The sequence below is a fragment of the Elephantulus edwardii genome, unplaced genomic scaffold (assembly GCF_000299155.1).
Source record: "Elephantulus edwardii isolate Elephantulus edwardi_28Jun2011 unplaced genomic scaffold, EleEdw1.0 scaffold00137, whole genome shotgun sequence".
In the NCBI taxonomy this organism is placed as follows: Eukaryota; Metazoa; Chordata; class Mammalia; order Macroscelidea; family Macroscelididae; genus Elephantulus; species Elephantulus edwardii.
The window spans coordinates 3,014,754-3,026,005 of NW_006399887.1; the positions used below are offsets into that span (position 1 = coordinate 3,014,754).

The window sequence follows — 11,252 nt, forward strand, 5'->3', positions numbered from 1 at the left end:
CAGCCTTCTCCCACAGAGCAGCTGGTGACCTTGAACTGACAGCCTTCAGGATTGTAGGGCAGCTTCTTGCCACTAGGCCACCGGAGCTCCCTGAAACATAACTATAAATGCTAAATTGTAGCAAATAATAAACAAAAGCAAAGATAAGCTTAGAGAAGTTGATAATAGGCAACTAGCCAAAAAGAATATATGAATAAAAAGAACACTATGTTTCGAGTGGGTAGGAGTTGCAATGATAATCTAAAGGCAAGCAGTTCAAATCTACCAGCTGCTCTGAGGGAGAAAGATGAGCCACCTTCTCCCATGCAACTTACAGCCTTCTAAAACCAGCTGGGACGTCAGTTCCGACTTGACAGTCAAGAGTGAGTACAAAGAAAAGACACTACTACTGTAATACACTATTATCTCAAAAGTTTAAATTTCTGCTGAAATCTTCACCTGGCACATTGTATGTGGTTAGTTACTGTCAAGTTGATCCCAACTCATAGCAACCTCCTGGGAACAGAGTTAAAATTGCACTCTATACCATATTCAAAGAAGCAGATCTCCAGGAACTGCTTTCAAAGTAGCTCTGGATGGGTTTGTATTGCTAACCTTTCTGCTAATGGTAAAGTACTTACTATATGTACCACTAACATTCTTCCTTCATTTTTTTTTTAATATAATGATCTCATTAATCCATTTAAGGTAGATGTTGGTATCCTCACTTCATAGACAGAAAAAAAGAGGTTTACAATGGTTAAGATCCTGGCCCACACAGTTTGTATGACATGAATTTTACATATCAGATCTTGAGTTCCTTCAGTTTTGAAAATTTTGATCATTCAAAATGTTTCCGATTTTCACACAGAACACAAAAATCAGCAATGTCCCCATGTGTCTAAGCAGGAGAAAATGGTGCATTGGAACACAAGGTCATGAGCATCTTTTCTGAAAGGGCCAGAAGGAGTGAAAATAACTCATCCCCTCACCACTCCAGAGCAAAAAGCAGATAAAGAGCCCATGGCCCAGCCCCATGGTACCTCTAGAGCCCCAGCAGCAAGAGGTTAGTTTATTCGTTGCTGACTCAGAGACTCTCAGTTACGGTACCAACAATGAGTTTTATTAGGGAAGGAAGTTGGAGAGTGGGGGAGGCAAAGAATATCCCAATGCAAATCCAAGTTTAGGACAAACAGTCCCAAGGCACAACTCCTCAATTAGTCCAGCAAGCAGCATTTCCTATCATCAATGTCAACAACAGCAAAATCCTTTAACTCTGGCCTTTATCACAGGACTTCTCTGGTTACACCTTGCTACAGTTTCTCCACAGCAAAGCCATAGTCCCTCCACCACCATTGCCCAAATCTCACCAATAGAGTCTCATCCCTCAAGTCTTCCTCTCCTCAGGTCTTGCTGCTCAGTGTGGGAAGCACTCTTTTCTCTTACCCTCATCCCATAGCTATTGATGATTTGCAAGACTATGCTGACCTGCAAGAGTAACTGTAAAGGCTAAATAAATGTCAACTTTTAGGCTACCACTACCCCATGGCAAATTCAAATCATGCTACTCTTCCCTGTGTAATGCTGATTAAAAGAAATAAATAAATAAAATTTTATATATTTAGATATAAAATATTTAAATCAATTTAATGACAATCATACTCATTATTGCAGCTATCCATTTCCAAATGTTTTTCATCACACTAAATGGAAATTCAGTTTCCCTATTCCTATCCACTGCCACTGAGTCAATCCTGACTCATACTTGAGTTTCAGAGGCCGTAAATCCTGAGGAGACTGAATCTTTCTCTCATGATGAATCCAGTCAGTTCAAATCGTTGATCTTTGGCAACAGATTACACACTATGCCACCAAAGTAATAAAGGTAAGGACTTTTATTCCTGATACTCAAAAAGTTCTGTCTATATATGTGTCTATTCTAAATATTTCATATAAGTAGGATTATACAACATTTATATTTCTGTGTCCAATTTAACTCAATGACACTTTAGAGTCCATCCATATCATGAAATAAGTTCTCTATCATTAGCCACTAGGGAAATGCAAAACAAAGCCACACTGAAATCCACTAGGTTATCTATAATAAAAAATATATTCAATAATAAATATTGGTAAAAGTGAAGAAACTAGAATCCTCATACTAATAAGAATGTAAATGGCACAATACCTTCAGAAAACACTCTAGCAGTTACTAAAAAACTGAGCAACTGACCTAGCAATTCCACTTCTAAGTATATCCTCAATGAAAACATGTTTACACAGAAACTTGATAAATGTTCACAGAATATGCATAACAGCAGGAAGGTAATGTAAAAATAATCAAATGAGGAATGGTTAAACATAGTATAGCTATATATTGGAATATCTATTCAGATACAATTATTGTTCAGATACAATATAACAAAAAGAAAGGAAGAACTGAGACATGCGAGAACATGAACTCTACACCTTGAAAACATCACAAGTGAAAGAAACCAAACATAAAAGGCTACCTATGGTTCCATTTAGAAGAAATTACTGGAAATAGGCAATTTCAAACACAGAGATTAAAAACAGTAAAACTGGGCAGGATAGAGCAACAGGGTATGATTTCTAATAGTAATTCTTTTTCAGGTAATACAAATAAATGTGCTGGGCTTACAGTAACAGTCAACTTTATAAATATACAAATCTCACTAAATTGTACATCAAAAGGATACATAGAGGGGCAAGTTAATTAAATTTAAAAAAAAATCACTTAAAGGGAGAGAAAACTCCACAATGATTGAGAGTAGTACAAAGAAGTGACTGCCCGTACAATATATAGGCATGATATTAGATGACAGAGAAGGAGAAATATTCTTTAGTTGTTGTTCTGCAAATAGTTCAAGTAGAGAGAGCAGAATAAACATTCTTCCAACAAAATTGAAGTTCAAATGAGGCAAAGTGACAAAGTACACCAGAATCTGGCTTGAAATGAGTTCAAGTCTACCCTTCCAAACAAAAGAATAGAGTCTTGATAGCATATAGTACGTACTGTATCAGGCTACACAATGAAAAGTTGGTAGCTAGAATCCACCAGTTGGACCTAGGTAGAAAGATGTGCAGACTCCATCCTTACAATAATCTTGGACATAAGCTCAGTCAAAACGGACCAAATGGCATCTCACAAAGAGAGGCAAGGTTACAAATCTACACACAAGTAAAAAATGGTAATTTCTCGAGTACTCAGCAGTGTTTAGAAAGAAAGCAAAACCTCTGCATTGAAAATTCTATGGAGTACAGTTCTCTGATATGGAGTTACCATGAGTTGGAGTTCATATGACAACAACTGGGGATTTAGAAATCTCATTTCACCCTGATTCCTTACAAAATTAAAAATCTGATTAAACTAAGTTAGGAGACGGAAACCTAAAAGCCAGAGAATTCACCATGTACAAGTCAAATTAAATGAACTGTAATTTTTGTTAGGTAGAGACTTGACTATAGGTAAGATCCTTTCTCCACACCTATTCAATCTGTATGCTGGTACAAATCAACTGAGAAGCTAGATTTTGTGAAAAAGAATGTGGCATCAGGATTGGAGGAAACCACAACAACCTGCAGTATACAAATGACACAACCTTGTTTGCTGAAGGTGAGGAGGACGTGAAGCAATTGATGCAGAGGATCGAGGACTACAGTCTGCAATAGTCTGCAATAACTGGATTACATCTCAATACCAGGAAGATAAAAATCCTCACCCATGGGCTGAGAAGCAACACCATGATAAAAGATTCAAATTGTCAACTACTTTGTCTTACTAGGGTCTATAATCAACACTTTAGAAAACAGTGGTCAAGAAATCAAAAGACATGCTACACTGACAAGGTCTACAGTCGGGGACCTCTTCAAAGCACTAAGAAGCTGTCAGTATAATGACAAAGGTGTGCCTGATTCAGACACCTAATTCAGTCTTTTCATTCACTTGCTATACATCTGAGAGCTGGGCAATTAATAAGGACAATACAAGAAGAATCAATGTCTTTGAGTTGGAGAAGAGTATTGAATTGACTGTGAAAATAATAGAGAAGACTTGGGGAAAGAAAATGTGGTCAGAGTGCTCCTTGGAGGCAAGGATAATGAACCTTTGTCTTACATACATACTTTGGGCATGCTATTAGGAAGGGCTAATCCTGGAAAAGGTCATCATGCTTGGAAATTTGGAGGGTAAGCGAAAGAGAGGAAGGCCCTCAATGACATGCACTGACATAGTGACAGCAGCAAAGGGTTCGCGCATGTCAGAGATGATCAGGATGGCCCAGGATAAGACAGGGTTCAGATTTGTTCACAGGATCACTATGAGCCATACTCAACTGACAGCACATAACTACGCAGTGTAACTTAGTTACAGCAAGATGTTTCATAGTATCTACACAGACAAAATGTTATGAGTCTGATAATAATAAAAGCAATAGTTGTCAAATAATCACAATGTGTGATTACTGGATTGATGTTCTGTGAGAGCGAGTCAAGCTGGACACTAAATTTGTTAACTCTAACTTGGCAGTTTTACCAGTAACTTCAATTATCATGCAGCTTGACTATGAAATGCGAAGTTTTTTTTTTAAAAAGTCAGAAATAATGTTAAATACCTAAATCAAGACTAACAAAATGAAAGTGAAAAATCTGATACTGAAGCTGAAAAAAAAAAAAACAAACTAGAAAAACAGGGCTGGGAGATTCAATTTAACAATTTATATATAAAAGATAAGGAGATGTGAAAAAAGTAATATCATCTAACCCAAGCAAGGTATACAGGGCATTGTCAGGTGAAATGTCATCTAAAATTAACAACAGTTCTGGTTACCATGTTTCAGAACAGTGAGCAATTAAAGTTCATTGAGACTCATGAATTCATCATGAAAGCTGACAGACCAGAGGATCACATTACTTATAGAACAGTGACATAAAGTGAGGTTATCAACTCAAAAGAAAAGAGAAGATCATGCTCAGTGTGGTAGAGGGTAAAGGCAGTCTTCAAAGATTTTAAAATAGCTGCTATGTGGAAAGGGGTTATATTTTTAAAAAGCAAAATTAGTGGAAACAGGAGAAATAAAAATCCCCACTGCTATCAAGCTGACTCTAACTCAAAGCCTTCTTATAGGACAGAGCCAAACTATGCCATGGGTTTCTTAACAGAAGCACATTGTCTTCGCTTTATCTGAACAAACCCTATGCTCCAACACCAAAGAGAAACTGCTGATTTTAGACTGTCAACCTTTTGATTGTTACTGCTGTTATGTGCCGTTGAGTAGCCTACGATTCATAGCAGCCCTATGTACAACATCAAACCCTGTTCTGTCCTCTGCCAATCGCACTGTCTCCGACACACCTATCCCGATTACCCCAGTCACCGAATCAATCCACCTCATAGAGGGCCTTCCTCTCCTGCGCTGTCCCTCCACCCTCCCAAGCATGATGTCCCTCTCCGAGGACTGGTTCCTCCTTACATGTCCAAAGAACGTCAGACGAGGCCTCAGAATCCTTGCCTCCAAGGAGCAACCTGGTTTAACCCTCTCCAGGATGAACGGACTCCTAGCAATCCATGGTACATTCAATACTCTTCTCCAGCACCACAGCTCAAAGGCAATTTTCCTTCTATCCTCCCTAGTCATTGCCCAGCTCTGACACATAGCAATTGAATACTTTTAACCAATGTGCCACCACAGTTTGGGCTTTGGATACAAGATTAAAATTCAAATGGAAACGACTATTTACTATGTGTTATTTGATGCTCAAGGATACTAAGTTTCTTTACATATGAAATGTACCTTACCTCATTAATAGGTAAAAATTAAATGCATTTGAATTAAAAATGTTTATAAGCTATCAACAAAGCCTGATATACTATGATGCACAATAATATTAGTTCATTTCCCTGGACTTCTCTGTTGGTCTAGAGCAGTATTTTTAAAATCAGAGTTGTTGCTCACTGAAGGGTCAGCAATGGGTTTATAGGGTTGTAACCAGCATTCTTTAATAAAACAAACAGAATAGAAAATATCAATGGGTCACATGCATGAAAAGTAACTACAGTTTGGTGAAACTTTGTTTCATTTATACATGTGATGTGAAAGCTATTTACCAAAGAGCTGGGTCCAGGGTGGGGGAGCACAAAAGCCACTGATCTAACACTAGTATCTAAGTTAAGTGCTATAGAGTATTATAAGTTTATGAAACAAACACTACCACTTAACTGATTTACTATACTGAGTACATATTTCCATATCAGAGATGGCATTAAAGAAGCATTTATATTTGTTGAAACTTTTCCCCACATGTATTTGATCCTAGAATCACCACCACTTTTTTTTTCCATATAAAACCTATTGATGCATTCAGAACTAGCCCTGTATGGTATACACCCTTCCAGAAAAGGGGAGGGGGGAGAACAATGGGTCTAGGATACAGAAAAGGTTGATATTTAGCTTTCTAAAAAGGTGAAATAGTCTTTGGCTCTATGAATCTTCTTTCACACATTGTCCTCTAATTGTTTACCCTAAATATACGTCTCAAGGCAAGCAGGAGTCATCAAATTATCAATTCACATAAAACTTATCAGAAAAATATGAAGGACATCTCATCTACAGTATCAAAATATGAAGCCAGAATCAAAGTAGTAAGCAAGAAGCAAAAAAACCTGCCACAATAGCTAATACGACTTGCTTTTTCTGAACCAACCCTATGCTCCAACCCCAAAGCCGCCAGGCTTTCATCAGTTCTCAAGTGGAGTCAATGTGTTCTAATAATACATAATCTAAAATGGGCTGATGAGTGCAGCTAATCCTCATTATTAAGAGCATCATTATCATCATCACTTGGAAAAGGCGTGTGATGCATGACGACATGTGGATGACTCTGGGCTCTTTTAAAGTGTACACTTATCCAGGATTCCTTTAGGAGGACGTGAGTTCACACTAATATTAAAAAACTGTCACTATCATAGTCAGCTCTAATAATATTCGCTGTCACTTGGCAATAAAAGTTTGACATCATTCAAGGATATATCTGTCATTCGTATTGTCTTAAATGGGAGCTAAACAAGTATCTCTGACTCCCACTGCAGTTGCCAGAGCATAAAATGCCCTTCCTTCTCTCCCACACCCAGGTTCCAACACCTCCTCCTTCAAATTTGACCCAATAACTTTGGGCTATTCTCCTCCCACTTTCTTAGTACTCTCAAGCCTTTGTGTTCCCATCATTCTTTTGGCAATTCATTGATATGTCCTAGTTTATTTACAGTATAAAACTTAGCTCTGGGCAAAACTTTAAGTACCTTCCAAAGGAGGTAACATTTACAAATGTTCAGAATATCCCAGGAGATCCTGTCAACACACCAAGTATGCCCTTATTTAAATAACTTGGTTTAAATAGTCAGTCTTGAAGGGTTGATGTTATGTCAGACCCAGACTATCTCACTTAACTGTTACAACTCTTTATAGCTAAGAACTATTATTTCCTCCATAAAGTAGAGGGGAGAAAGTGAGGCTCTGAGTAACTTGTCCAAGATTGTACAGCCAGTAAGTGGCTGAGGAAGTGGCTGAGGCCAGAGCTGAAATCCAGCTCTTAACACTAGCTCAGCACACAGCAGAGTTCAGCTCTGCAAGACTAGTAACCCACGAAGGATTTCCAGTTCACTAAGTTAACAGGTTTTAACACTTCGGTGAAGATACTGCAGTTCAAAGTTAAAACTTTAAAACAAAGATAAATTCAGTGAAAGCTATTTTTCCCAGAGACCTCTCTACTGGATTGCTTTAAAATATGATAAAGGTCTCCCACAGCCTTTCTATTTAGGGAAGTGATGTGAAAGTGTGGCTGGAACTTCATCTAAAAAGTGGTTTGTGACAGGACAGCCTTGGTTTACATTTTACTCTACTCTTTTTTTTTTTTTTTAATGTCATTACTCTTTTCTTTCTGCTCCCAGGATGACATGGAAAGACTGACGACCACAGCTCTGAAAAATCCTCCAAGCCATTTGTTTGTTTGTTTAAAACACCAATAATCAGAGCCTGGGTTCGTATTCCACCCTTGACTCTAACACACAAAGCAGTAGCACCTTCTGCTCTCTTCACACAAAGCAAGCTTTGCCCCACTGGTGGAAGGGGAGTGCTGCTTCACATGGTGTCTCCAAGCTCGCAGAAATGTAGCCACTGGTCCAAAACACTGACGGCTTCACCAGATGCTGGCAACTCTGGTCTGTGTGTCCGTCCCCCTCCCCACCGCAGCCGATACCCCCCCTTCACATGCCAGCCCCTCCCTGACGTCCAAAATGCCACGACCACCATCCCGAGCGCCGCTACTGCACACAAAGCACCATCCCTTCGTACAAAGCAGCCTCCCAGCAATGAAGAACTCTTGCCCACGGCCAGCAGCCCTGATCCGGGCGATGCCAAGCCACGCTCCCGACCGGAGCCGGCCCCCGGAGTGCCCACGAGCTGGTGGAACTCACCAGCAGCCCCGAACCCCCCTCCTCCGGGTGATCTGGGCGCTGCAGAAGCAACAGCAGGAGTCGCCCCGGCAGAGTGCCGATCCCGCCGCACAAAGAGAGGCGATCGGCCCGGGAGACCCTCGGAAGGTCCCTGCCCAGCCCGGGTCCCGCGCTCACCAGCTCTCCTCCTCCTCCTCCCAGCCCGACAAGCGCTCCAGCTCCTCCGGCCGCAGCGGCTCCACCTCGTCCAGCAGGCTGCCCTCGCCCGCCGCCAGCAGGGAGGCGGCGTCCCGCAGCTCCTCGCTGCTCGTCCTCCGCGGGCCCGAAGCGGCCACACAGCCCGCCTTGGCGCCGAGGCCCAACGGGAAGCCCCGCGGGGACACCGCGCCGGAGCACGGGGTGGCCGCGCCGACGCGCACCGGGCTGCCGGGCCCGAAGCTCTGCACGGCCCCCGAGCGGCTCCGCAGCTGTTCATTCTGCTTCTCCAGCTTCTTCACCAGCTCCTGCAGCTTCCGCACCTCCTGGTCCGCGTTCACGTTGGAGTTAACGTCCTCCATCCCGGCCACGCCGCCTCCGCCGCCCGCCACCCGGTCGGACTCCCAGCGACAGGGAAAGCGCCGGAGGAAAGACGTGTCGCCGCCGCCGCCTACTCTAGCCGAGGCGCGGGCATCCAGCAGGGCCAGGCCCCAGCGCCAGGGTCCCCCCAGCTCGTGTTCCGAAGCGCCGCTGGCCCCAGCCGAGCTGCCTCATCTGCGCCGGCTCCCGGATTTGGGGAGGCGGTGCCAATATCCGGCCTCTGCCGCCATCTTCCCTCCGTCCCTCCGCCCCCTGCTGTTCGGCCCCGTCGGTGACCTCAGAGCGTCGCGGATGGACGCGACCGCGGGCGGGCTCTCTGAGCACAGCCAGTCCTGAGCTCGCGGAGGGGCGGGCCGGGGGCGGGGCCACGGGGCGGACTAGCTGTGGGGGCGGGGTTTATACCGGAAGGGGTGGGCCTGGGCGGGGATGGGACGTAACCTCTGTAGCGTGACTCTGGCAACACCGAGGGCTCGGGGCGGGGACTCTGGCCTCCACGCGTTCTGAATGGGTGCGGACTTGAAGTCGGGTGGGGCCGAGATCTGGAACAAGGACGTTTGCTCAGCCTCGCCTTCTTTCATGACAGGCGTGCGTTCTACACTTCCAAACACCGTCTTCTAGTGTGGTCCCTGCGGGCCGTTCTCAACCTGGCTCGGCGGGGAAAGTTTACTTCACTTGTTCAGCAAATATTCATTCTTTGCCTGCTCTAAGAGATTATCGGGGCTCACAACCTTAGAGACCTTTAAGAGGTCCAAGGTCAGATAATAGCCATCATATGTTGAGTGCTTACTTGCATTATCTCATCGATTAAAAACCTAGTTCTCTGGACTTAAAGTTTACTAAACACTCTGGCACGGAACAGGGCGTGAGGGAGAGGGATGCTGAGAAAACAGCTCCTCCCACACTTGATGTTAATGAACATTGCGCTCTCGATCTTTTTCTCAGAAAACTTTCCCCTTGAACCTCGATTTAAAAAAAAAAAAATAAGAGTACTTAAGGAACTGGATGATACAGAAGAATGCTGGGAGGTCGTATTCTTGTGTGCCGTTCATTCTGAACCGATCCCTCCCCCTCCCCCAAGAGAGTTATTAGTTAATTACACTGGAAGCGAATGCCCATCTTTCTCCCACAAAGCAGGTGATTGATTCGAACCGCGGGCCTTCGAGATTGCAGCACAGCTTGTTAGCATTTGGCCACCAGTACCAATGAAAAAATATGCTTCTCTTAAATTCATTGCCGTTTTGGAACAGATTCAGGGTTGACCCTCCAGCTGGTTTTCGTAGACTGTAAATCGAGATTGCGCAGCTTTCTTCTGACTTGTAGAATCAAATCTCGAGAAATGCCACTTTCAGGTTAGCAGTCCAGCATCCTACAGTTATGCCACCAGACCTCCATCTGCCTCTCTTCTAGTGACAAAAGCCAAACAAAATACTGTTTTGATCAAGGTCAGCTGTCATTTGTTATCTGCTTGGCTTTTGTTTGCTGCTTTCCTTCAATTGCTTCTACGCCCTTAGCTAACAATGACCCAGTTCTGTTAACCTTCTACACTGAGTCTTTTCTTAAAAGCCATGCTCATCCATCCAGGAAACCTTTCCTGCCAATTCCGTAAAACTCAAGTCATTGGTTTACTTAACATTACTTAAGACTAGTTTTCAACAAATATTTACACTTTTTTAAAAAAAAGAAAACTGCTTTCTCGTAATTATTTTTTTTAAATTTTGTCTGTATCCTGAATGAAAAAGGATCACTCCTTTTGTTTACCCTGTCTAGACAGATATTCAATACCCAGTTTAATAATGTACATGTCAGTTACATGTCAAGGACCAGATATAAGTTCGGTCATAGCGAGAGACACAGTGACTATTTTAACAGTTGACAGTCTAACTGAAGTTTTCCTACCTGTAGTCCTAGTCAAAGTACATCTTTGTTTGCTAACATGGAGTAATTATGAAGTAATATGTATTGTAGGAGGAGCCCTTATGACTCAAAAGTTAAGTACTTGGCTACTTCCCAAGAGGTTGGTGTTTCAGACCTACCAGTCTTTCCGTGAGAGAACTGTCTGCTTCCATAAAAACTCATTGTGTATGATTGAATCAGAACAGATCAGTAGCTGAGACTTCAGCAAGTTCTGTGATGCAGTAAATTACTGGCAAGAAACGGCATATCTTTTTGTTGGCAGTGCAATTCCTTACCACTAATCTCCAGAGTATTTGCAATGAATAAGTCATTG

The 11,252-nt window shown here is 42.6% G+C and overlaps 1 protein-coding gene and 1 pseudogene across 1 annotated transcript in view; both read right to left on the reverse strand.

The window, feature by feature from the left end:
• Positions 1 to 9,401, reverse strand: part of SLAIN2 (SLAIN motif family, member 2) — a 55,510-nt gene extending 46,109 nt beyond the window's left edge. Inside the window, exon 1 of the mRNA XM_006894159.1 lies at positions 8,627 to 9,401. Coding sequence (XP_006894221.1) covers positions 8,627 to 9,006 — 380 coding nt within the window. The 5' untranslated portion in view covers positions 9,007 to 9,401. The remainder of the gene's footprint in view (positions 1 to 8,626) is intronic.
• The window catches only part of LOC102858667, a 5,545-nt pseudogene continuing 3,393 nt past the window's right edge, over positions 9,101 to 11,252 (reverse strand).